At 41.3% G+C, this 27,994-nt stretch overlaps 1 protein-coding gene across 1 annotated transcript; it reads left to right on the top strand.

Annotated features, from left to right (window-relative positions):
- Positions 1 to 1,264: 1,264 nt before the first annotated feature.
- LOC134348992 (protein-lysine methyltransferase METTL21C-like) lies at positions 1,265 to 27,329 on the top strand. The gene is made up of 5 exons (XM_063052814.1): positions 1,265 to 1,283; positions 11,969 to 12,087; positions 17,609 to 17,766; positions 20,934 to 21,051; positions 26,526 to 27,329. Exons 2-5 carry the CDS (start codon positions 11,982 to 11,984, stop codon positions 26,930 to 26,932), a joined length of 789 nt encoding a protein of 262 aa, XP_062908884.1. The 5' UTR covers positions 1,265 to 1,283; positions 11,969 to 11,981; the 3' UTR covers positions 26,933 to 27,329.
- The last annotated feature ends 665 nt before the right edge of the window (positions 27,330 to 27,994 follow it).

Here is a 27,994-nt window from a genome sequence, read left to right as displayed (position 1 = left end):
AGATCAGTCTGACTCATTGAGAATTAAACTGAAGAGATGTGAGGTAGAATTACCATATGCCTCCTCCCAGTCTCCCACTGCAAGTTCTAAAGAAAGAAGGTAAGTGGCCTGTGCAAACACGAGGAAATCTGCAGATGCTGGAATTTCAAGCAACACACATAAAAATTGCTGGTGAACGCAGCAGGCTAGGCAGCATCTATCGGAAGAAGCACAGTCCATGTTTCGGGCTGAGACCCTTCGTCAGGACTAACTGAAAGAAGAGATAGTAAAAGATTTGAAAGTGGGAGGGGGAGGGGGAGATCCAAAGTGGTAGGAGAACACGGGAGGGGGAAGGAATGGAGCTAAAAGCTGGAAAGTTGATTGGCAAAAGGGATATGAGAGGATCATGGGACGGACGGGAGGCCTAGGGAGAAAGAAAGAGGGAGGGGGGAAGCCCAGAGGATGGGCAAGGGGTATAGTGAGAGGGACAGAGGGAGAAAATGGAGAGAGAGAAAAAAAGTATATAATAATAAAAGATAAATAAATAACAGTTGGGGTATGAAGGGAAGGTGGGGCATTAGCGGAAGTTTGAGAAGTCAATGTTCATGACATCAGGGTGGAGGCTACACAGACAGAATATAAGGTATTGTTCCTCCAACCTGAGTGTGGCTTCATCTTTACAGTAGAGGAATCCTGTGGTTGGCTTGGGATTTATGAGGATCTTCCATCAAAGTTACAGTAGATAGTCTGGAGAACATAAGAAGAAACGTTTTTACTTTAACTTCAAGGTGATCCCTTCAAGGCCATGATCATGTCAAACTTTCAGAACTTTTTGTATTGTATCAGTAAACACCATCAACTTAATAAATTCTGCTGGTATTTAAACTAGACTCAACTGACTTTTGGTTGCCTCGTGTACAGAATGGCAGAACATAGTGTGCAATCCTTTCCCAAAATGTGCTCTTCTCTTCCTATCATCTCTGAGGAGTAATCGTAAGACCTCGGCATTTTAGATTTGATACACCATTGGCACAGCTCACTCAAATGAGATCAGTGTAACATCAAACCTGTCCATAAGCAGCAGAAAGGCTGTAAGTGTTTGAATTCTGTTGCTGTTAGATAATAAATTCTGTTGTTACTGGATAATGTTGCTGGATAATTGACAATAATAATACCACTTGGCTTTTGATGGAGGGGAGGAGTATTCTCCTGCATTGGCTTTATTTACTGCAATCCAACTCCAAATACTCCCGACACTTCCAGGAGTGGAGACACATTAGAGTTCTCGAACTGCTTTACAAAAGGTACAAATTTTATTCTGTGTATCTTTTACATGAGTTATTTGCAAATTTAATGATTCAATGTGTATAACTTATAACGAGATTGATTTTGTTTATATGTCCTTTTCTTGCTTTGCTGAGATGTGCAGTAACTTTGAATTCTGCATTACTGATAGCCATTGGAAACAAAGAACTGTGAAGGAAGTAAAAACAACTTCATGAAAGCGTACTATCCATTAAAGAAGAGGCTTGATCATTTTGATTGCATTGATTGCCAAAGAATCAGTAATAACTGAGAAACAACCAACTAAAAGTATTAAAATACAGTAAAATAATGAAGTTATATTAATATAAGGGAATAGCTCCAAGAAATCTGATCAGTGTGACACTTTTAGTTGCATAGTTAAAAATAATGTAACTGAATAAATTATTCAACCAAATTAATGGTTTATTAGCAACTAAGATTTTTGACGAGAGATTCTTTAACACTGCTGCAACTTTGTTATCACTTGGACTGAATAACTTCCTGCACTTTACTACTGTGCCCTGGGACTGTGAAGCCAGATTTACTCACTTTGCTTCTAATTAAAGTTGTTACAACTGGATGAACAAAAAACCAATGCAGTTACTGGGAATTGGAAAACAAAAATGTTGGAAACATTCAGCAAACCAGGCAATACATGTGGAGGGAAAATCAGTTAATGTTTCAGCTTGGCGAATTTCCATCAGAACTGGAGAATGTTTGAGAAATATTACTAATATGCTGCTATAAGGAAGCCGAATAAAAGGTGGAGAGGAGAGATGACGGGGAGGCTATGAAATTAGATGTACTACATGTCATTACTTCTAGAGGAGCAGAACCGGGATTTACATTTTTCCTTTGTTCTGACTATGCCTTCTGAGCACTGATCTTCCATCCAATCCAACCACACCTCTTACCCCTCCCCACCCACCAGCATTGTTCCTGCACAGTGTATCATGGAGGGGTGAAAGATGTAGAGCCACTGTTGCCTTACATGCACGGATTCATGATTTAATGTGCCCCTCACAGCGGGGAGAATGTATTTGGCACTGGGGCCGCTTGCTGCTGATTAGCGCCAGAGGTGATTAATTTTGGAAATCATAAGTGCCAATGTCTTGACTGTTCTGCAAAAATTCTCTGAGCAAGAGGTTGCCGCAGTTTCCCAGCACTATCAAGGGGAACCTGCCCATTAAACCTCTCAAGTTAGACTCTAATCATTTGAATGAAGAGGAATGGCTGCAAGGGAACAAGGTACATATCAGACAATTTATAGTTGTTTAAATTAATTGAGATTAGTTAAAAATGTTGAAGTATTTTGAGAATATTGAGTGTTTTAATTCTTATTCATAGCTTTTATTTTAGTCTTTTTTCATATTTTTAAAAATGTTGGATAAATTTAACAGCCAGCTAAGCCAGGCATTACAGCTTCAATAAGTTTTCAGCTCTTTCCTGGGTGGAGCATGCCCTGGTCTGGCAATGTTACACCACGGAAAGCCTTGGCATATCACAGAGCAAAGCCACCACGGTCAGGGCAGGCTCAGGGTATGTTGAAACTGGGAGACCTAATTAGCACTGGAAGGAAATTCTGGCCGGTTGTGTGCTTTGTATGTCACAAGAAAATTCCAACTTTTCATTGCGGTTAAAATCTAAAATCTGTTGAGTGGACAATATTCCCTCCACTTTTGGTTTGAAGAAAGTACATTAATGAGCAGTAGTGTATTTAACATCAGCCACTGATGAGTGTTTAAGTTCAAATTCCAAGTTCAAGTGTGTTGCCATAGGTTTGAAGTTCAAGGTTCAAAGTAAATTTATTATCAAAGTACATATATGTCACCATATACAACCCTGGGATTCATTTTCTTATGGGCATACTCAATAAATCCTATAACTATAATAGAATCAATGACAGATTACACCAACAGGGTGGACAACCAGTGTGCAAAAGACAACAAATGGTGCAAGTACAAAAAGAAAGAAATAAGAAATAAGAACAATAATAATAATTAATAAGTAAGCAATAAATATCAAGAACATGCGATAAGAGTCCATAAAAGTGAGTCCATAAGATGTGTCCTGCTGAAGGGTCTCGACTCAAAACGTCAGTGGTACTCTTTCCCATGGATGCTCCCTGGCCTGGTGAGCTCCTCCAGCATTTTGTGTGTGTTCCGTAAGTTGTGGGAACAGTTCAGTGGTGGGGCAAGTGAAGTTGAATGAAGTTATCCCCTCTGGTTCAAGAACCTGATGATTGAGGGGTAATAACTGTTCCTGAACCTGGAGGCGAGAGTCCTGAGGCTGCTGTACCTTAGGCAAATATTCACAGGGTTTAAATGCCATGAACATTAGTGTTTTGCACCAGCAACACAGTACATGACTACAAGGTGACATATTCTTAAATTAACACAAGCAAGAGCCTGGGGAAATATTTTTTTTTTGCCAATTTTTAATCCAACTCTCAATTTCCTTTGGATTGTTATTTTCTAAATCAACTTTGTCAAATGCTTTCCAGAAATCCAAAGGTATAGAAACATAGAAAATAGGTGCAGGAGTAGGCCATTCGGCCCTTCGAGCCTGCACCGCCATTTATTATGATCATGGCTGATCATCCAACTCAGAACCCAGCCTTCCCTCCATACCCCCTGACCCCTGTAGCCACAAGGGCCATATCTAACTCCCTCTTAAACATAGCCAATGAACTGGCCTCAACAGTTTGCTGTGCCAGAGAATTCCACAGATTCACCACTCTCTGTGTGAAGAAGTTTTTCCTAATCTCGGTCCTAAAAGGCTTCCCCTCTATCCTCAAACTGTGACCCCTCGTTCTGGACTTCCCCAACATCGGGAACAATCTTCCTGCATCTAGCCTGTCCAATCCCTTTAGGATCTTATACGTTTCAATCAGATCCCCCCTCAATCTTCTAAATTCCAACGAGTACAAGCCCAGTTCATCCAGTCTTTCTTCATATGAAAGTCCTGCCATCCCAGGAATCAATCTGGTGAACCTTCTTTGTACTCCCTCTATGGCAAAGATGTCTTTCCTCAGATTAGGGGACCAAAACTGCAAACATGCTGTATAACATATCCTCTACCTTCATGGCACTCTTTGAAAGCCCCTCAAAAAATGAGCTGTAGCCACAGTATTTCTCGAGCAATCTATGCTGGCTGACATCTCACAGAGCTGGACTGCCAATTGCCCTGCATCATCAGGCTTACAGCTATCAATTTATCGCCTTTTCTGAGCAACCTACCAGTTATTTGGCACCATGTGAGCATTTGGCAAAATTTGCACTCTCTCTTCTTTTAAGAGTCTGGCATGCATTTTATCTGAGCTGAGAGACTTATTCACGTTCAAAGATGCCAAATCTGTTAATATGCTCCTTTACCACCACCCCCACCCCGTCTCTTCCTCTCCCTCTTCTCCTTCCCTTGCTTACTGTTTTTCTCACTTCACCTTGGCCCTCCTTCATCTGACTGCCCATTGCACCCCTCCCCACCACCTTCCGTGAATATCGATGTAAGGCACACGTTCAGTGTCACATCCTCCACCTACACTGTCAAGTTGCTGTTCTGGATTCAGCAATAATCGTCTCTCCATTCAGTTTCTTGTGCACTGATCTAGTTTCCAGCCCTATGCAATAAAGTTTTATATACAATGAAAAGGGAATTACATAGATCACAAATCATAATCCCTTCAAGCGGCTGTGGAGGTTATGATAGTGATCGCCCTGTAATTGTTGATTTAACACTGACAGCACATCAACTTCCTGCTTCTTGGCAATTTGCATAATGACTGATTGGAGCCAATTCTGTCTCCGACTCTTGCTCTTCATCCCGGCATAGGATCCATTTTTCCAGGGGTCAACAAAAATTAAAACTAGCCAGCATTACTTAAAGGAGAGGTGCACGGTGGCCATAGCAGTTTCTTGTACACTACTGCGGGGATGTAGGTAAAGGCTACAGGAGATTCCATCGTTATTCATTTTGGTCTGCCTGAAGGTTGCTGGACTGCCCGCACATCGAGATGCCTGTGGGGGAATGCTGCCGGCTGGTGCATTCCAGGCTGCAGGAGTATGTGCCGAGGGCCACACAGAAGTTTGGTGCAGCCACCGCAAGGGGTCGGTGGGGGAGAAAAACAGCATAGGGTTCTTCTCCCACTGGAGAGGGAGGAGCCAGGTTGGGTGAAGGAGTCCCTTAATTATCCCAGTCGTATCCCATCCCATGGGCTGAATGTTATTGGTGTGTGTGAATGGAATAGAAGATTATGGAAAGCATTGACTAGGAATATAAAGAATGAAAAGGCACTGCATGGTTTATTGTAAATTTTGTTTTATTATGAATAATATTTACTTTGACACATAAAATACACGCTTCTTACAAAAGGTCCACACCCTTAAGCTCAGTAAGATCCTCACTGGCAGGCATAGTGAGGATCAGTCAGCTGAGAAGTAATTGAAATTAGCTGTGCTACAGCATTTTCTTTACTTGCACCTGCGGCCTGAGACTGTATAATAGCACGTTGTGTGACTATTCCTAAATGCTGTTTCATGCGTGTGGTTCTGGAAACATGCTTGTCTTCCTCGGTACATAGAAATGTCAATAGTTCAGTAATCGATGGTGGTTTTGTTCTTCTCTGTTCCAGTTGCAGCTCTAACATCCCCTACAAAACTGCTTTAAGAGATGCTTGTTAGCCTCAGTTTCGGCAACCCCGCCTCGCCTTACGGTCAGTGTCAATGCTACCTGTAGCTGCTGTAGGTGGATGGATGGTTTTTCACCCGTGTTCTATACTGTGTTCATGAACTTGGTGAATAATTCATCACTGTCTTCCATGGTGGAAGAAGCTGAATCTAGGAGGTGTATGTAACCAGCGGGTGAATCTCCAGGGCTTATTGACCTGATGATGTCAGAAGCTGGTGGAAGAATACTTTTGGATATTTTCCGCGTTCTATGAAGATCAGACACAGTTGGGTCTTGCAAGAGCAGTTCAACACCACCACGCCAAGCCTCATAATCCGCCTCATTAGGTGGACGAGAGGTTCTACCAGAAAAAGTTCGGAGCCTCACTGGTGGATTGTCGTGAGCCATCAAGTCATTACTGCGCACAATGTGCTCCACTACAACGCTCTGAATATCTGGAGGGTTTAGATCTCTGGGAGAGAGGGATGGGTTCACTGAAAGTCCATTAGTTTGTATTACAGGGACCGAATTATTCTGCATAGCAGCTAGAGCTGTTTCTGGCTGGTTAGTATCAGAGGAGTCAGCTCTGAGTTGAAGAGTTCTGGTCCTATTATGTACATCTTCAGCAGTGTAAACAGTGACTGCTTCCCCAGAGTAAGGGTTTCACTGATCTGGTTAACATCTCTCTCAGGATTTCATCATAAACTTTCCCATTGCACTTCGCTAAGGTCTTCAACTCACCAAGGTAAGCTGGAGTGGTGTCTTTTCTAACTTTCTGAGTGTCAGCACTGGCTAAAGTAACTACATGGTAGGAAACTTTTTGGTCACCGCTTGTCTGTTGAGTGTACCGGTAGCGAGGGCTGGAGATCTTGCACAGCAGAACCTAAATTGTACTCTACAATCAAGGACTTTGGGAATTCTGCACTGTGGTCAATTAGAGGAATAACTCTGGCAACTGAGCCACATTCTTTTAGAAATCTGGTAGTTCCTCATCTTTTTCTGCTCCTGTTACGCCACTGACTAAAACAGCATTTGGGATTTTGACACCCTTTTCCTCTGACTTCCATTTTCTTTCACTGTAGGTCTTAATTGAACAAGTGAGTTTGAACAATAAGATTCTTTTAGTGTTTTGTATACTAATCAGTGTGTTATTGGTTATCTAATACACTGCCTCCTGGCTGGCTTGCCAAGTTTTATGTAACGCCAGATGCTAGTAGGCCATCAGAAGTTCTAGATGTTGGAAGGAGGCAGTGAATAGAAAACACACACTTCTGGAGGTAAATTTTGTTTATTTAAAAAAAAGCAATATACAAAATATTTACATGAGTAAGTACAAATCAAAATTCCAACATTCTGTTTAGGTTTCAAATCTCAGGTATCAACAAAAACCAAATTCCTGTTTAGTTCGAATCAGTGATATTCATTAGAATTACCTTTATTATTCCAATTCCTCTAACTAATTAGATCTGGTCTTATTCCCGCACTGGTACTTCATCTTGGGTGGCTTGTCAACTTGTTTCTTGTTTCATCGGATGAAATAGTTGATCATCAACAGTAAGTCGATTCACAAGCTTATACAAAAAAAAAATCTGACCAACTCCTTGGTGTGATATAACAGAACTGTTTTTCTGGTTACATGGTAGAGATCTTGGACACTCATTTCTGCCGATATTGTCTTGTTACAGCTGCTGCTTGTTATAGCCATAGCTTCAATAGGTCTTCTATCGCTATCGTCTCTCCTCCAGGGGTTTCACCCTGAGGGTTTCAAGTAAGTAGGGTACAGATACTCACTACTAATTCCACTTTTAATGGTTTACATCTTTAGTTTCTAAGACTTTGCTTTGTTCCTCTTGCCTTCTCACGCTGTGTCAGCCACGCCTTGTTCTCACGTAGCTTTTTTTTCTCAAGTTCTTTTTTTAAAATTTGGTAAACCTCGTTTTCATCCCTCCACAGATGGAGCTTTCTAACATTACTTCTTTGGGTTTAATTAACCTGGGTTACAATTCAAGGGTGGGAGATAGATGGTTTCCCCATCAAATCTGGAATCAGTTCTGGTTGTCAACTCTCCCCTGTCTCATGTGTTGCATTCAACCCTTGGCTGCTTCCACCAGGAAGAAGGTACAGGAGCCTCAGGAGTCACACCACCAGCTTCAGGGACAGTTATTACCCTTCAACCACCAGAATCTTGAACCAGAAGGGATTACTGCACTCAACTTCACTCACCCAGTCAGTGAACTGTTCCCACAGTCTACGGACTCTTCATCTTATGTTCTTGATATTTATCGCTTATTTCTTTATTGTTGTTATAATTTCTTTTTGAATTTGCACAGTTTGTGGTCTTCAGCACCTTGATTGTTTGTCTGTCCTGTTGGGTGCAGCCTTTCATTGGTTCTATTGTGTTTCTTGTACTTACTGTGAATGCCTGCAAGAAAATGAATCTCAGGGTTGTATATGGTGACATATATGTAAGTACTTTGATAATAAATTTAACTTGAACTTTGAATCCATGAAACGGACAAGAGCATAAAATGAGTGATTAAGACACATAAGGCAAAGCCTCCCTGTACATGGACAACGTCACCATCTTCTGCTCAGGACGGTTTGCAGATTGATCAGCATCTGTGACCAGTTTGAGTTGGCATCCTGGTCCAGAGATCAATCGCAGGAAAATTGAGGTTATGCTCTTTAGCAATTTGACTGACCAATCCAGTCCTCTTCACCATCAGGCCTAACTACCTGAAGGTGCTGGGGATCTGGTTCAGAGGGGTTGATGCATATAATAGGATATGACTGGAGCAAATTGGCAAGGTCAAATAAAAACTGGTTTTGTGGAAACGGAGTTCTCTGCCAATAACTAGGAAGAATGGTGCAATATGCACTCGACTGTTATACTTAGCACAGTTGTGGCCAGTTCCCCAGTCCTCTGTCTCAGTAATTACCAAGGGCATCTTCTAGCTTATCTGGGGATCCAAGGTGAAGAGAGTTTGATGGGTCACGATGCAAAAGTCCCCTAAGAATGGAAGCAAAAGTGTACGCAACTCTGCCCTCATCCTAATGACCATTCTTGTACGTGACGGTGTAGATCCAAAGCACCTGGGCACCAACTATCTGTACGTACTACCTGTCCTGTATACACCTTTGATCAAAAGCCCACCAGATAGTGGTCAATGTGGAAGGTACTGCAGACGCTGTAGGACAGGGCCACTGGATATGATGAGGTAGTTCCTTGAGCAACCTGTCCAAATCATCTGTCAGAATGCCTCATTGCCAGATCTCACCAACAAGCACCAAGAGCTACATACATCCTGTCTACCCTCACTCTATTTCCCCCAACGCCCGAAGAAACAGAGATAGGGTTCCCCTTGTCTTCACCTACCACCTCACAAGCCTCCTCATCCAACACATAACTCTTCACAACTTCCACTATCTCAACAGGATCCCACCACCAGGCATATCTTCCCCTCCCTGTTCTTCTCCACGTTCCCCAAGGGCTGTTCTGTCTATGACTCCCTTGCCAGCTCTTCCCTACCCACTGATATGCCTCCAGGCACTCATACCTGTAACTGCACTCTGGTACAGCTGCCCTGATGCCTCAATACCTCTAAAGAGTCCTTCCAGGTGAGGCCATCCTTCACATGTGAATCCTTTGAGGTCCTTTGTTGTATCTGGAGCTTCCAAAGTAGCCTTCTTTACATTGGTGAGACCTGATGTAGGCCTGGGATCATTTCACTGAACTCCCTCACTCCATCGGACGAAGTAGCCAGGATCTCCCGGTTGCCAGCCATTTCAATTCCACTTCCCACTGTTACACCAAATACTTGAAGAGATGGTCTTCAATCTGCTGATGTGGGACTTCAAGCTTCTGAAACCACAGCCTAATGAGAGCAGAGAGAAGATGGCCTGGCCCAGATGGCAGGGATCTCCCTATGTTGCCTTCTTGAGGCAGCAGCTTCCCAATAGTGGGAAGGAGGTAGCCGTGAAGTATTAGGCCGAGTCCAATACTCTGCCCAGCTCCTCACGTTCCTGTGCATTCAGACTGCTTTTGGTGGTTGACTGGGCTCACTGCAGTTGCAATGGCTGCTTTGTTGTGAATAGTGCCAACCTTGATATTTGCTGGAGCTGCACTCATCCAAGCAAGTTGAGAGAACTCCATCATATGTCTGAATTGTGCCTTGTAGCAGGTACAGGATATAGCTGATGGAAAGGCTTTGCTGTGTCAGAACACGTATCATTCATGACAGGTTACCTATCCTCTGATCTGCTCTTGTTGACATAGTCTTTATGTGACTGGTCCAGTTGAGTTTCTGATCAATGTCAACACCAGGATCTTGGTGATAGGGGATGATATTAGTTACGTCCCTGAATGTCAAGGATGGCTGATTAGATTCTCATCTGAGTTGGTTATTACCCTGCCTCTTCAATTATATAAGTATTACTTGCACTTATTAGATCTGGGCTTGATGATGTCTCGGACTTGCTGATTGTGGGCATGGACAGGCTCATTTGTTGAGAAGCTGGGAGTGAAGCAATCACCCATTTTTGATCTTATGGGAGAAAGAAAATCATTGATGAAGGTAGTAGCATCTAGGACACTACCTAAAGGATCTTCTGCAATAACCTCCTGTGCCAGGGTTATCCACCAGTAAGTACGACCATCTCCCTTTCTGAGGCATAACTCCGATCACTGAAATACTTGTCCCTTTGTCCTATCGGTTTGACCAGAATTCTTGTTGCTGCACTCAGTTAAATGCTGCCTTGAAGTCAGCAGGTGATTGTCCTCACCCTCTGGACTTTACTGCTTTGGACTGAGCCAAGGCAGTGATGAGGTCTGAAGCTGAGTGGCCCAGGTGGAAACTGGAGAGTAGGTGACTAAAGGGCAAGTGCTGCTGGAAATCTGAAATGAAGGAGAGAGTGGGAACGGGCATGCATCGGTTAGAGATTGAGGAGAAACCACTTGCGACTGTGAAATATTGGAGATGTGGCAGTTGGCCTGTGGCAGCTGCTAAGTAAAATTCAGACTGTTGCTAAAGGTTCTGTTCAATGAGAAAGCTGCAAGGCTTGGAAATGACTTCCAGACCTATCTGGTGCTTTTTGATGATCAGTGACAATATTCTTTGTGCAATTGCGGATGCAAACTGCATAGTTGAAAATCCTCCACGCGGAGCAACCCTGAGACATAAATGTTCATGGCTACAGGTGCTTTGGCAGCCAATGAGATTGAAGTTGTAGCTGAGCAGAAGATACAGGAGGCTTCACAGAAGTCACTCACACTGAAAGGCAGACAGTTCACACCTTGTTCAACAGCAAGTTGGACCACTCTACCCTTAAAACCCAGAGCTCACACTCTCCCTGACATATTGACATGATCTGTCTGATCCTCATGCTTGAAGACCCTGATCAACATGGTGCTTGTGCAACTTATTTCAAAGCTGTGTGCACAGACATACATTAAGTAGCATTTTGGAGTGGATACAGCATCTCTGGTAATGTGTCATGAAACCCAGATAGACATCCAATTTGTTTTGAATGTGTAGAACATTATTGTAGCCTGGCAGAAACTCAGACAATGCTAGTGTTGACTAGGAACAGTCCAGTAATAATGCAATACACTAAAGAACAGAGTGATTGAAAAACACAAAAACAAGAACGTGAAATGAAATGAAAATGAGACTAAAATAATACTACTTAGCTGTTAGTCTCTATATTTACCCATTTATTTGAATTCCATTGCCCATCTCAAACATCAAGCAATTGGAAGGTTTTACTTAACATATATTAACATATATTACGTATTCCTGTTTCTACTTGGGCACAATAAACCTGCATTCCATTGTGGCCACATTGAAGTACAATAAACTTCACTATATAATCCGATGGCTGAGCTGTCACTGAATATAGTTTTCCCAATGTTGAGGCTGACAGTGTCTTTTCTGCAACTCTGTATTGTTTTCATAACACTCTCAACTGACCTCTGAGAAGTACTGTTATTCTGCAGTGATTGAATTTGTGACTTCTGCAGTAATCTGTCGACAATGGAGTGTGCCTCTACAGCAGATATCTCTGCAGAGATTGAGGATGAATTTGAAGATGAACATGAAGAAAAGGAAGCAGAAGCAGAATCTGAAACTGAACAACAAGGTATAGCTATATATTTGATTATCTGCTTTTCTCTACTGCATATTCATCTTTCTCTCAAAGCACAAATTTGGTATCAATTTGGAAAGGGTCGTAAAATTAATCAAGGAAAAAGCCAGCATTTCTTTTGTTTATTTGGGTCACTATGCCTCTTACCTGGGACAGAAGACTGGTGCCAAATAGTTTCTAACTAGTGTCAGTCATGTGTGCTTGTGTGGCCATTAGACATTAAACCATGTTTGGAGTGAGAAGTTTTTTAATAGTGTTTGTTGCATGTGTTTGTGTTCAAAAAACAGTGAGTTTTGTCACTAACAGTTGGTGAGAAATAAACAGTAAGGCAATTCAGAACTGTTTTGCTCACCATGGTTTCAAGCATTCGGATTTGGAGATTCCAGAAATGGCTGGGAGTGAAAATTAAAGAATTTCACTACTTCAACAGGTTGGGAACTATGAAAAATTTGAAGATATTGACCATCATTTTGAATATCATCTTGGACTCATTTTCGTGAATCTCCTTTTTCCTCTCCAGTTTCAGCACATCCTTTCTAAGATAAGCGGCCCAAAATGCTCCCAATACTCTAAGTGAGGCATCACCCGCTAATGTCTCAATATTACATCCTTACTTTTATATTTTAGTCCTCTTAAAATGAGTGCTAACATTGTGTTTGCCTTCCTCACCACAGACTCAACCTGCAAATTAACCTTTAGGGAATCCTACACAAGGACTCCGAAGTCCCTTTTACATCTCAGTTTTTTTGTATTTTCTCTCCATTTAGAAAACAATCAACCTTTTTTCTTCTTCTACCAAAGTGCATGACCATACATTTCCTGACACTGTACTCCATCTGTCACGTCTTTGCTCATTCTTCTAATCTGTCTAAGTCCTTCTGTATCTTCTCTGCTTCCTCAGACTACCTACCCCTCCACCTATCTTCATATGGTCTGCAAAATTTGCAACAAAGCCATCAATTCCATCATCTAAATCATTGACAATAACATAAAAAGAATCGGTCCCAACACAGACCCCTGTGGAACACTACTAGTCACCAGAAGACAACCAGACAGACTCCCTTTATTCCCACTCTTTGCCTCCTGCCAATCAACCACTGCTTTATCTGTACTAGAATCTTTCCTGTAATACCACGAGCTCATAACCTACTAAGCAGCCTCATGTGTGGCACCTTGTCAAGGGTCTTCTGAAAATTCAAGTACACATCATCAACCTATTCTCCTTTGTCTGTCCTGCTTGATATTTCTTCAAAGAATTCCAACAGATTTGTCAGGAAAGATTTTCCCTTGAGGAAACCATGCTGACTCCAGCCTATTTTATCATGTACCTCCAAGTATCCCCAAACCACATCCTTAACGTTGACTCCAACATCTTCCCGACCACTGAGGTTAGACAAACTGGCCTATCATTTTCTTTCTTCTGCCTCTCTCTGGTCTTGAAAAGTAGAGTGAATGACATTTGCAATTTTCCAGTCTTACAGAAACACTTCAGAATCTAGTGATTCTTGAAAGACCACTACTAGTGCCTCCACAATTTCTTCAGCTACTTTTTTTCAGAACCCTGGGGCATATACCATCTGGTCCAGGTGACTTATCTTCTTTCAGACCTTTCAATTTCTCAAGAACCTTCTTCCTAGTAATGGTAACTTCACACACTTCATGACCCCTGACACCTGAAACTTTCTCCATACTACTAGTGTCTTCCACAGTGAAGACTGAAGCAAAATACTTATTCAGTTCGTCTGCCATTTTCTTGACCCCGTTACTACCTTTCCAGCATTATTTTCTAGCAGTCCAATATCCACTCTCACCCCTCTTTTACACTTTATATATCTGTAGAAACTTTTGGTATCCTGTTTAATATTATTGGCTGGCTTACTTTAGTATTCCATCTTTACCTTCTTAATGACTTTTTATTTGCCTTCTGTTGGTATTTAAAAGCTTCCCAACCCTCTAACTTCCCATTAATTTTTGCCCTATTATATGTCCTCTCTTTGGCTTTTATGTTGGCTTTGACTTCCCTTTTTATCCATGGCCGTGTCATCTTGCCTTTAGAATACTTCTCTGCTGTCATCCCTGCCAGGGTTCTTTTTCAATCAATTCTGTCCAACTCCTCTCTCATGCCTCTGTAATTCCCTTTACTCTACTGTTAAACTGATACATCTGACTTTAGCTTCTCCTCAAATTTCAGAGTGAATTTGATCACTTTCCCCTAAGGAGAAATCCTTAGCTCTGTTTTACCTTAAGCTCTCTAATTATTTCTGGTTCATTGCACAACACCCAATCCAGAATAGCTGATCCCCTAGTGGGCTCAACCACGAGCTGCTCTAAAAAGCCATCTCATAGAAACTCCCCCTCCTGGATTCCTACACTAACCTGAGTTTCCTAATCTACCTGCATATTGAAATCCCCCATGATTATTGTAACATTGCCCTTTTGACATGCATTTTCAATCTCCTGTTGTAACATGTAGACCACAAACTTACTACTGCTTTATGAGTCTGTATATAACTCCCATCAGGGTTTTCTTACCCTTGCAGTTCCTTTGCTCTATCCACAATAATCCAGTACCTTCCGACCTTATATCACCTCTTTCTAATGATTTAATTTCATTTTTTATGAACACAGCCACACCACCCTCTCTGCCTTTATGCCTGTCCTTTTGACATAATGTATATCCTTGGACATTGAGCTCCCAGCTATAATCTTCTTTCAGCCATGATTCAGTGATGCCTACAGCATCATAGATGCCAATCTGTGCTACAATTTCATCAACCTAATTCCGCATACTGCGCACATTCAAATATAACACCTTCAGGCCTGTATTCACTTTTTTTTGATTTTGTACACTTTTTCATTGCAGGTCATCCTGTTGACTGCAATTTTGCCCTATCATCAGCCTCTCCTTGCTAGGAATCTCACTCAACATTGCCTCTGTTGTAAACCAACTACCTCATCTTCAGCATCATCACTCTGGTTCCTATTCCCCTGCCAAATTAATTTAAGCCCACCCGAACAACTCTAGTCAACCTGCCTGCAAGAATATTGGTTCCCCTCAGGTTCAGGTGTAATCCGTCCCTTTTGTACAGGTCATACATTCCCCAGAAGAGATCCTTATGATCCATAAATCTGAATCACTGCCCCCCTGCACCAGTTCCTCAGCCATTCAATCACCTGCCAGATCATCCTATTCTTACCATCACAGGTGCATGGCACGGGCAACAATCCAGAGATTACCACCCTGGAGGTCCTGTTTCTCAGCTTTCTACCTAGCTCCCTAAAATCTCTCTTCAGGTCCTCCTCACCCTGTCTACCTATGTCATTGGTGCCAATATGCACCAAGACTTCTGGCTGCTCACCCTCACCCTTGAGAATGCCGTGGACAGGATCCGAGACTTCTCTGGTCCTGGCATCAGGACCATATCAACATACCATCCAGTTGTCTCTATTGTGCCCACAGAACTTTGTCTCTGTTCCTCTGACAAAGCAATCTCGTATCACCACTGGGGTCCTTTTCATCTCTCTGCTCTTTGAGCCACAGCACCAGACTCAGTGCTAGAGACCTGGTGACTGTGGCTTCCCCTGGTAGGTCGTCCCCCTCAATAGTATCTAAAGTTGTATGCTTATTACTGAGGGGAACAGCCACAGGTGTACACTGCATTGTCTGTGTATTCCCCCCGGCCCCTTCTCCTGACAGTCACCTAGTTACCTGTCTCCTGCAACCTTGGGGTGATAACCTGTCTAGACTACTGTCTATCACCTCTTCGTTGTCCTGTATAGGTCGAAAGTCATCGAGCTGCAGCTCCAGTTCCTTAATACGTTCTCTCAGGAAGTGCAGCTCGGTGCACCTGGTGCAGATGTGTTCATCTGGGAGACTGGAGGTCAGGAAGTTTTAAATTTATTTTTCTAAGATATATTTCTCTGTCATTTCCTTACACTAAGATTGAGAAGGCAATGGTCTTTATTATCAGCCATTACTATAGGGATAATATCTATTAGAGGAACATAAATCTGAATTACAATTAATAACAGACCCAGTTACTTCAGATTTGTAACTTGTAAAACAAATGATATTCAAGTACCTTTCTAGTGTCTTCCTTTCCCAGTACTCTCTGTTTGCTAAGCAATGGACTCAGTCACCAATGTGAAGAATCACAGCAAGATATTACTGCAACCAAAATGTGACTTCAATTCTCTCTCTTATGTTACTTATAATAATGTCTCCATGCTTCTACATCAGTCACTTACCTTTTGATATTCAGTTTTGCTATGAGGAAACAATAACCTTTTGAGTGAAAAAATATCACATTCAAAAGGTTTAATTTTTCTTCAAAATAAGGGTACAAAACAAATTGCAAGTACATGCTGCCCCATGTAGCATACAGGTTCCGTTTCTTACAGATGCCCATAAGTATATTTTGTCCATCAATTGGAAAATACACAAAAATCACTCTATGGTAACTGTACTCCACAGTATTGTAATGAAAGGCATCAGAAGCACTTAAGTCTGATATGAAAAGAACAATGGATAAAAATGAATAGAGAGAAGAAACTAGTTCTGTTGTTCATAGGGACAAATATATACGTGTGTGTCAGACTACTGAATTTAACACGTATTATATGACCTCTTTTGTACATTGTGGTGTCCATAAATTAGGTATTCATAACCCAAAGACAGATTGTATATGGAGCTTTACATCAGCAGTCGATATTTTTCCAGTTTTTTTTGTTGACTTGTTTAATAATACACTTGTAAACTGGCCAATCTTGAAGAAGAGAATATTGTAGCTTTATCAGTAGATTATTACTGGTGCTGCTTGTCAGATTTCTCTTTTGAAAAATACTTTAATTTCTATTGGTTCTGCCCCTTACATGTAACCTACATCTATTATGTGTAGCAAATTGAACTTGCTATTTTTTTTAGAATCAGAATCCCCAAAACTGCTCCGACTTTTACTTTGATTAAATATATCTTGAACAACAACCACTTTCTTCTGTACTTCACGTTTACAATGCAAAAACAAATTTAAATAAATCAAAGAAATGAAATCAGAAGAAAGTCACCGGAGAGAAGAAGACAGGTGAGACTGGAAACTTCCTTCCAGAGAAGGAGGTTTAAGTGGATCAAGGTAAGACCACAATAGTGGGTGTGTGCATAAAATACCAAAGTGAAGGGAATAAAGAATTCAGGGCTGATAGAATTGCAGGGGTGGACTTGGAGCAATGGAGTGAAGGAAAACTATGAATTGTTGAAAAATATTCAGATAGATCACCTTTCAAATCTATTGCAAAGATTCTAGACGGTTCCCCAAGGATTTGTTCATACCAAACCTCGTCACACAATATCTGATAAAGTGATAACAGTTTCTTTTTAATTATGAATTAAAATATGCAGGAACACCAAAGGGCAACTATACAAGCATTGTACTGTTAATCTGTATGTGAATGATAGTTGCAAGTGCACCAGTTATTTTCAGTTAAAATTGACATTGAATTTCTGTTTCCTTTCCACTAGAAGCCCCCGAGGACATCAAGACAATTTTCAACACGACCCATAGGGATTGGATTCCCTCCACTTACTGTACTATTCCAAAGGAGTTCTATCTGTTTGCAGGTTATGACATCAGCATCCACGAATCGACAGATCACTTTGGAGCAGTGATCTGGCCTGCGGTGCGTTATACAAGATAGAGTCGTTTGGCATGTTGAGCTTGGGGGTGGGGGGAGGAGTAAAACTATTTGCAATATAGAACATAGAAAACAACGATAAACACACTTTCTGTGCTTTGCATGAGCTTATCTACCAATCTGAATTTATTCTCTTCATTACTGGATTAATTTTGCTTGGGACGTTAGAGCCCAAGTGTTGTGTTTGTCACTCAGAGGGAGCAGGATTATCTCAGGGGTTCTCGCATTAGTCATATTACTAATCACATTCAATAGAAGGGCTGACTGAGCTGGTGATGGGTGCTGGACACAGGGGTACTTCCAACACAGGACTCAGACTCCCTTGCCACTATGACTCACCTCAGGGCTGCGAGATGTCAAGTAGCCAAAAACAGAGCAAATAAGCATATCGCATTTCCATGGTCCATAAAATGGCCTAGACAGAAGGTATAATGAAGGAATGGAAATGATTCACATTATAATGGATGAAAGTAAATAGGGTCATTAAGTTGTACAGCAAAGACACAGACCCTTCAGTCCATCATATTCATGCTATCTGTTGTAGCTACCTACATTAGTCCTATATACTGTATTGGGTCCATAGCCTTCTCTATACTTGTTTGGAGATATTGTGAGGTTTCTGGCCTCCATTACCCCTTCAGACAGCACCTTCCAGACTCTAAAGACTTTCTGTGTCAAAAAGTTACCTCACTTTCTACCTGTCACCTGAAACCTATACTCATTTGTCATAGACACTTACATCATGTGTAAAAGCTTTTTATTTTCTACCTTATCTAACCTATCAGAATTTTGTATACATCTATCTGGTGCCCCCCTTAGCCTCCTTCTCTTCAGGGAAAGCCAACCTAACATATCCTGTCTCTCCTCCTAACCAAATGCTCCATTCCAGAGAAAATCGACACCCTCTCCAGTACAATCACATCCTTCCTAATCTGTGCACCGTTTCTGTGGTCTCCATTCCTCCGACCTTAGCTACTTGGCTCAAACTCAAAGTCACTCCTGCTTGCACAGAGTGTTGTGCTGCACTGTGACTGAAATTCAACAAATAATGGCAAAGCAGCATCAAATTCATGGACCCCGTACAGATTCCAGAGGAGAAGGTGCTTGCAGTCCTGAGGCAAGTTAGGGTGGATAAATCCCTAGGGCTTGACAAGATGTCCCCTTGGACACTGCAGGAGGCAAGTGCAAAAATTGCTGGGGTCCTAGCCGAGATACTTAAACCATCCTTAGCCACAGCTGAGTTATCGGAGGATTGGAGCATAGCTAATGTGGTTCTGTTGTTCAAGAAAGGCTCTAAAAAAACCCAGGAAATTATAGGCCAGTGTGCCTGACATTAGCAGTGGGAAAGTTATTGGAATGTATTCTAAGGGACCAGATATATACTGTAAGTATTTGGATAGACATGGACTGATTAAGGATAGTCAGCATGGCTTCATGCATGGTAGGTCATGTTTAAACAATCATATAGAGGTTTTCAAGCAGCTACTAGGAAAGTTCATGAAGGCATCGACTCAGGTAAGGAACCTGACAAGGTCTTGCATGGGCGGTTGTTCAAGAACTCGCAGTTCTTTTGCGCTTCACGCCCTTTGCTTCGTTGGAATTTGACATAGTGAATCCATAATTTCTTCAATAAAAACAGGATAAATAAGCCAGTTCTAAAATTTGCAGACAAATCATCGCAAACTCCATGTTGTCAACACCTTCTGTATCAGAAACCTGAAAAGGAAATGTGATTGTGTTCGATCGTGAAATATACTTAACATGCCAACGAGGTAGAGGGTGACAACCTTTTGTGCGCAGTTTAAATTCCTTTGTGCACTAGTAACAAAAGGTATGTGCACACAGACATGGCAGATCTTAGAGGGAACATTGGTGTTGAGTCCTAACAAGGAAAGTTTACCCACTAGCCTCTGAGGAATGGCTGTGTTAAATGACTAGCAAAAGTTGGTGAACAATATCTTGGTATATGAGGCTGTTATTGCTGTTTCCTTCAAGTTTAATTATCATGCAACCATACATCCAAACAGAAGTGTTCCTCAGGGACCAAGGTGCCAGACACATTACCAGCAGCACACTGCATGTAGCATATAGCACAAAGAGTTACAATTTCAGAAAAACCTACAGTGACAAAGAGAAAAATAACAATATAGCCCAAGCCCTTGAGTGAGATGATTGTAGATTGTTCTTCCTCTGAGCAAACACTGAGAGTAGTACCAAGCGAACACTGAAGGGTAGAGCTGATGAGAGGGGCCAGTCCCAACCCAGTACGGGTTCCAGCGTGCCCCACAGAGGCCCCTCCTCTCTCTTACATCAACTCAGCTCTCCTCTCCTGGGACACTGCTGCAGGTGACCCTGTGGCCTTGGCCTAGTCCTCACCACGAATAAGGCAATACAGCTCTCACCAATGAACCAGTGAACTGGAATTTTGGTATCCAACATTACCAACATGGTCAACAATATCAACGGTCAACTCTGACCGACAGAGGCCCTCACATCACCTCACACTTTGGGAGTAGCACTAGATTAGTACTATCTGACGTTTACATTATTACACCTACCATCTTTAGTCCTTCTACAAACATCCAGTACCTGGACAAAAGTTAACAAGGCTCTGGTATGAATAGAGAACACTATGGTGCACCTGGTTGTTGAACCTACCCCAGGCCAGCATGTTCACCCGATCTTCAGCAGACGGGTCTAATGTGAAACAGATACATTCCATACAGTGCAATAATGTTTAAGGTTAGTTACTCTTCAAAAGGTATCAAAATATGGAAAGTTTCTGAGAGATATCTAACATAGATTCAGCCATGGAAACTGATATTCAGTTCCTGCCAAGACAAGAATGGAGGGTAAGCTGTTGATTCCAGTTGAGGTGAGTTTCATCAAACTTTGGAGACTCTTGCACAGAAACAGCTTGCAGCAGTGATTCAGTCAATGACCATGCCTCCTATTGATCATGTCTAAACCTCAGATTTTTTTTGCTGTGCTTTGCCAGTAACATGTCCTATTGAGGATAGTTAGGTCAGTTATCACCATATGATCCTAATCACTGTTTTGGGAGTAATTCCATTTGAATTAATGTGAACAACGCTACAGGATATCTTACAAAAATAACTATTGACTGACATTTTAATTGTTTCTTCCCACAGGCAATTGAGTTGTGCCACTTTTTAGAAAACAACTGGAAGGAATTTGATCTTACTGACAAGAATATATTAGAATTAGGAGCTGGAACAGGACTGTTATCTATTGTGGCTTGCTTACTAGGTTAGTATAATAAGACTTCAACACTTTATTTTAAAACTATTTTCCTTCTGTCATTCCATGATTACAACTTCCATCCATGCAGTGTCTTTAATGTAGAAATACTTCCTAGATGCATGAAGGTAAAATGGACACCCGTCAAAGAAACAGGAGGAAGCAAAGGTTTGGCCAGAGCCTTGAGGAGAATGAAGGTGAAGGAGGTGGAAGATGGTAGACATTGCATCTAGGGAAGGAATCAAGCCCAGGGAGAGACATTAGATCGAGGAAGGAATCAAGCACAGGGAAAGACATTAGATCTAAGGAAGGAATCAAGCACAGGGATTTCCTACCCTATCAGTTCCCCTGAACTTCTTAAAACAAATAGTTCAAATGACTCCTTTACCTAAACTCAGAGACTAGAGCTATGTGCAATTCACATTGTAACACTTGGAGACAAGGTTAACATGGGAAATCTGTGCTGGACTCCATCAACTTGTAAGATGTGAAGCCCCACATTAGGGCATAGGAGCAGAATTAGGCCATTCAGTCCATCGAGTCTTCTCCACTATTTGTTCATTGCTGATTTATTATCCCTCTCAACGTCATTCTCCTGCCTTCTCTTCATGACCTTTGATGCCCTGACTAATCAAGAACCTATCAACCCCCGCTTTAAATATACCCAATGACTCGGCTGCCACAGCCATCTGTGGCAATGAATTCCATCGATATCCACCCTCCGGTGAAAGAAATTCCTCTTAATCTCTTTTCTAAATGCACGTCCCTCTATTCTAAGGCTGTACCCTCTGGTCCTAGACTCCCCCACTGTAGGAAACACCTTTTCAACATCGACTCTATCTAAGCCTTTCAATAGTCACTATTCCAAATGTGGTCCAATCAGGGTTTCACAGAGCCATAATATAAATTCTTTCCTTTTGTGCTTCAGATTCTTCAATATGACAATCAGCTTTCTATTAGCTTTGTTTAGCATTTCTCTTAATGTGCCCATGATATTTAATGATTCATTCATATGACACCTCATTGTCTGACAGCAATGACACAGTGACAACAGGGAGAGAGACAGCCGGCCGTCTTACAGAAGCTAAGTGTTGCTTTGGAAGGCAGTACATAGGAGAGGAAGACTAGAGAGGGATGAAAGAGGAGTTCTTCAGAGGTGAAAAAGCAGCAAATTCAGGAGATTTTCCATAAGTGATATTATGAAAACAATCTGCTAAATGACTGACTTTGAAAAGGAGAGAAATCACTCTTGCTTTCACAAGTCATTGAACTGTGTCATGTAAGAATATAGTATAGTTTTCTAAGATCAAATACTTTGGTTTGACAATTACATTTCTATTATCCACCCTGCAAACAGTGCCAAGAAATGTAACTTAAAACCAAACTATCAGGTATCAAAAAGTATCTGCTGTTGCAAAAGAACACAGTAAGTCAGTACAGGTTGAAACTCTAGTCCGGCATTCTAGTCTGACAAAACCCTGCTGCAGCGTGTTTTGAATCTGCATCACAGATCTACACTAATTAACCAATTCTAACTAAGAACTAAAATTAACTAGGATGTATACTGATCTGTAGTAGCCACTTACCAACTTTTGTAGTCTCAGCCGACAGTGCTTTCACTTCAGTTTATTTAGTTCTCGGAATGCTCATGTAACCTGGGGTGTGTCTAAAGCAACTGTACTTAAAAAGAACAGTCCTGCTCAGAGAGAGATGCTCAGCACCATCAGGTCTCAACAGTACCAGACTAGAAAGTTTTAACCTGTAGTTTGGTTCCACAACCCAGGAAGCCGTTGATGCAGGTATCAGCTACCCACACATAATGTAGGTTTTCACGAATAAAATATTGTGAGGCATTTTATATTTAAGAAAAACAGTAACAACTCATTTATTGTACTCTAAACACCGAACACACAGCGCAGTGAAAGTACTTTCTGTAATTCCATCATCATGTCAGACCAGCCTCTTAAAGTGAACCCCAAATCGACATCTGTAGTTGTGAATTATATATGTTTCCACCAATTACATTACCCTACAATAATAGCTGTTAACAATTCCCATCTGCACATTTCTTAATTCTGGAAATGATTAGCTCAATGCTGCTCGGAATTTTCACTCATTTTCTACCTCCAGAAACTTGAGCCCAGCCTAAACTGTGTTTCCTAATATCGTAACCCATACCTTGGTGTTCACATCACTATATCAATTCCTGGCCAGGCAATGCTCTATGTCAGCCTCCTATGCATCCCTCATCTTAAATGATTTGGCATCGGTAGCTGTCTCCTAAATATCAGGATTCCTTTCAAAAACCTCCCTCTTCTTATGATGTCTGATAAACCCTCAATTCTTCAACCCAGTCTGTTCAATTTCTTTTTGTGGAGTGTGGTGTCAACATTGATACAATGGTGCCTTTATTTAGAGTCTTTGGATGTGTTACTATGTTAAAGGCGATTAATAACTGTAATACGTTGTCAGTGGTGCCAACACTGCAAAGGTATTGTTGTTCTTATCGGAATGCATGTCTGATTAATTTGTACTATCATTGACACTGATAATACCCATAATAAAGATAAACTAGCAAGATTGAGTTAGATTGGTGGTGATAGTCGCAGGCAACTTTCCAATGGAAATCACAGAAGGCTAGCTAGACCCACTGTTAATGGAATTTTGTCTCCTTTGTTCACCTTTTATACTTGACAAACTCCTGCTTTGCAGGTCTGCCTGACTGATAGGTTTGGCTTCTCTCCAAGAGGAGAGGACTCTGAAGAAGGGAAGTTTGAACCCCGGTCTCTAATCCCTGAGCTAAAGAAAGGGGAAAGGTCACAGGAGGTGATGGAGAGGGGCAGGGGGGTGTGTGTGGAATGTTTTTGAAGAGTACAGTCCCTGACCTGAGAATTTTTTGCATGGGGTGGAGCAAGCTGGCGAGTAGATAATAGAAGAACACAAGAAAATAGGAGTAGACCACTCGGCCCATCGTACCTGTCCCCCCATTCAATCCGATCATTCTCTGAGCTGCAGCGTGCCGAAGCTAGGAAAACTCTCCTCTTCTGCTGCCAACAGGCTGTCCTCAGTTCCTTTCAGCTGCTGAAACCAGTCCTGCCAACAATTACATTTGCAAGCAAGCCTAAGTTGGAGGATACCATCCTCATTAAAGCACATAAATTCCCAGACTAATCCTGGGAACAGACTGTCCTTCACCTTTTCCCATCACTGAAACACTCAGAAGTGAGTGATGTGGACATGAGCTGCCACTGTGTTTCATACTTTCAATATTCTATTTCCTACCTGACCCTAACAATGCAAAAGGCATATTAAATGCTTTTATTTCTCCCAAGCATATTAAGCTGTGAAGTAGTGTATCAGTATGAAAATGTTTATTTTAGAGGAATCACCAGCAAATTTTAATGTGTGATTATTAAATTAGACAATTCTCTTTTATTATGATGTCATTATATTTAGTTTATTAATTTAGTGAGATATTTAATGAACACTTGTTGATGATAGAGCTCTAGAAGATTATAAGGCTAGCAGGAAGGAGCTTAAGAAGGAAATTAGGAGAGCCAGAAGGGGTCATGAGAAGACCTTGGCGGACAGGATTAGAAAAATCCCAAGGCATTTTACAAGTATGTGAAGAGCCAAGAGGATAAGACGTGAGAGAATAGGACCAATCAAGTGTGACAGTGGAAAAGTGTGTATGGAACTGGAAGAGATAGCAGAGGTACTTAATGAGTACTTTGCTTCGGTATTCACTACGGAAAAGGATTTTGACAATTGTAGGGATGACTTACAGTGGACTGAAAAGCTTGAGCATGTAGATATTGAGAAAGAGGATGTGCTGGAGCTTTTGGAAAGCATCAAGTTGGATAAGTCACCGGGACCAGATGAGATGTACCCCAAGCTATTGTGGGAGGCGAGGGAGGAGATTGCTGAGCCTCTGGCAATGATCTTTGCATCATCAATGGGGATGGGAGAGGTTCCGGAGGATTAGAGGGTTGCAGATGTTGTTCCCTTATTCAAGAAAGGGCGTAGAGATAGCCCAGGAAATTATAGACCAGTGAGTCTTATTTGAGTGGTTGGTAAGTTGATGGAGAAGATCCTGAGAGGCAGGATTTATGAACATTTGGAGAGGTATAATATGATTAGGAATAGTCAGCATGGCTTTGTGAAAGGCAGGTTGTGCCTTACAAGCCTGATTTTTTGAGAATGTGACTAAACACATTGATGAAGGTAGAGCATTAGATGTAGCGTATATGGATTTCAGCAAGGCATTTGACAAGGTACTCCATGCAAGGCTTATTGAGAAAGTAAGGAGGCATGGGATCCAAGGGGACATTGCTTTGTGGATCCAGAACTGGTTTGTTCACAGAAGGCAAAGAGTGGTTGTAAATGGGTCATATTCTGCATGGAGGCCGGTGACCAATGGTGTGCCTCGTGGATCTGTTCTGGGACCCCTACGCTTTTTGATTTTTATAAATGACCTGGATGAGGAAGTGGAGGGATGGGTTAGTAAATTTGCTGATGACACAAAGGTTGGAGGTGTTGTGGATAGTGTGGAGGGCTGTCAGAGATTACAGTGGGACATTAATAGGATGCAAAACTGGGCTGAGAAGTGGCAGATGGAGTTCAACCCAGATAAGTGTGAGGTGGTTCATTTTGGGAGGTCAAATATGATGGCAGAACATAGTATTAATGGTAAGACTCTTGGCAGTGTGGAGGATCAGAGGGATCTTGGGGTCCGAGTCCATAGGACACTCAAAGCTGCTGCGCAGGTTGACTCTGTGGGTTAAGAAAGCATACAGTGCATTGGCCTTCATCAATCATGGGATTGAGTTTCGAAGCCAAGAGATAACATTGCAGCTATATAGGACCCTGGTCAGACCCCACTTGGAGTACTGTGCTCAGTTCTGGTCGCCTCACTATAGGAAGGATGTGGAAACCATAGAGAAGCTGCAGAGGAGATTTACAAGGATGTTGCCTGGATTGGGGAGCATGCCTTCTGAGAATAGATTGAGTGAACTTGGCCTTTTTTCCTTGCAGCTACGGAGGATGAGAGGTGACCTGATAGAGGTGTATAAGATGATGAAAGGCATTGATCGTGTGGATAGTCAGAGGCTTTTTCCCAGGGCTGAAATGGCTAGCATGAGAGGGCACAGTTTTAAGGTGCTTGGAAGAAGGTACAGAGGAGACGTCAGGGGTAAGTTTTTTACTCAGAGAGTGGTGACTGCGTGGAATGGGCTGCCGGCAACGGTGGTGGAGGCGGATATGATAGGGCCTTTTAAGAGACTTTTGGATAGGTACATGGAGCACAGAAAAATAGAGGGCTATGGGTAACCCTACGTAATTTCTAAGGTAAGGACATGTTCGGCACAGTTTTGTGGGCCGAAAGCCCTGTATTGTGTTGTAGGTTTTCTATATTTCTAATAATATGAAAATTGATAGAGGCAATGAAGTGTGAACCAGTATGTCTCAATTTTCCTTCCTTTCAGGTGCCTATGTAACTGCTACTGACCTCTCCTGTTCATTGGGTAATTTACAAAGTAATGTTATGAGAAATACACGAAACAGAAGCAGACATCTACCTCAGGTTAAGGAGTTGGCTTGGAACATAGATATGGATAAAAACTTCCCTCACTCTGAATTTCATTACGATTACATCCTCGCAGCAGATGTTGTTTATCATCATGACTATCTGGATGATCTACTGGCTACATTTGATTACTTCTGTCAACCAGACAGTGTAATATTGTGGGCAAACAAACTTAGATTTAAATCAGACTATGATTTTTTGGAAAAATTCAAGCTAACTTTTGATACAATAGTTCTGGCAGATGATGCAAATTCTGAAATGATAATAATTAAAGGGACAAGAAAGTGTGATAATGAAGCTTGGTGAAATTAAGTTTTAAATTTCCTTTCAAAATTTCACAGAATCATTCACAATGGAAAGATTGCAGTTTATTAAATCCATTGAATTAGAAGATGTACTTAATTTGAAATGTACCAATTCAGCATTTTGTTCAGTTCTATTTGAGATATTACCTTTAACTTGTACAGCAGTTTATATTGTAACACTGAACTATCTGGGATATATTTCCAGGTTATGAATTGCTTGCATGGTGACATCCGATGTGTTTAAATAGAAAAGAAGTTAATTAGAAATATAGCCAATTTTCGGATCAGATTTACACAATTTGTAGAAGCTAATTAAAATTGATGTTTAATTACTAAAGTAAAACTTTAATACTTACATAATGTAATTAAGGGAAAGTACAAGCAAATTTCATCCTATAATAATTTCTATTAGGGTCAGATATATTTCTTTCACAATTGTTATGCATTACCAAACCATCTGCAATATTATAAGGCTCTATTTCTACTATATTATCAAAATATAGTCATTCATATTCTTATGCATAATTAAGTCTAAGCTTTTATTTTGCATGCATTTCTATTAAATATTATTTTCTATGTACAGTGTTTCTCTATTTATCATTTATTTCTACCTTTTTGCAAATTTTGGAACAATGGCTTTAATGACTTTTAAGTGTTTTAATCTGCTGCCCACTACGTATTTCAAAACCATGACATCTCAAAGATATTGTTGTGTGTGATTGGCAAGAACTGTCCTCAAAGTGCTCTTCAGCTACAGATGAAGTTGTAAAGCTTGAATGCTGGATAAGTTTTGCATTCAGTACTTGGAAAAATTGCTACAGGAACATAGGATGTGGTGAGTTGATTGAAATTCACCTACTAAAACTTACTAAAATGAATACCTTTGTTGTGGATATTGGATTAGTTCAAGTTTGTTAAAATATTTATTAGATGCAGGTGTCAATTTTAATCATAGCTGGGGATAGGACTGCAGCCTGAACTATTCCATAAAATGGGGGCTATGACAAACTGCACATCCTTAAAAATCTGTGCCAATAGATCCCACTGATTCCAAGTCAGCACG

The sequence above is a fragment of the Mobula hypostoma genome, chromosome 7, assembly GCF_963921235.1.
Source record: "Mobula hypostoma chromosome 7, sMobHyp1.1, whole genome shotgun sequence".
Classification (NCBI taxonomy): domain Eukaryota; kingdom Metazoa; phylum Chordata; class Chondrichthyes; order Myliobatiformes; family Myliobatidae; genus Mobula; species Mobula hypostoma.
The sequence above is the reverse complement of the archived record's forward strand: the minus strand, read 5'-3'. Positions and strand labels throughout refer to the sequence as shown.

What these genes read in the sequence shown, in the direction of transcription:
- LOC134348992 (XM_063052814.1), top strand. Translation starts at nt 11,982, where the DNA reads ATGGAGTGTGCCTCTACAGCAGATATCTCTGCAGAGATTGAGGATGAA. An exon ending in GAGCAGTGATCTGGCCTGCG is followed by an intron (nt 17,767 to 20,933) that starts GTGCGTTATACA and finishes TTCTTCCCACAG; the next exon opens with GCAATTGAGTTGTGCCACTT. An exon ending in TATTGTGGCTTGCTTACTAG is followed by an intron (nt 21,052 to 26,525) that starts GTTAGTATAATA and finishes CCTTCCTTTCAG; the next exon opens with GTGCCTATGTAACTGCTACT.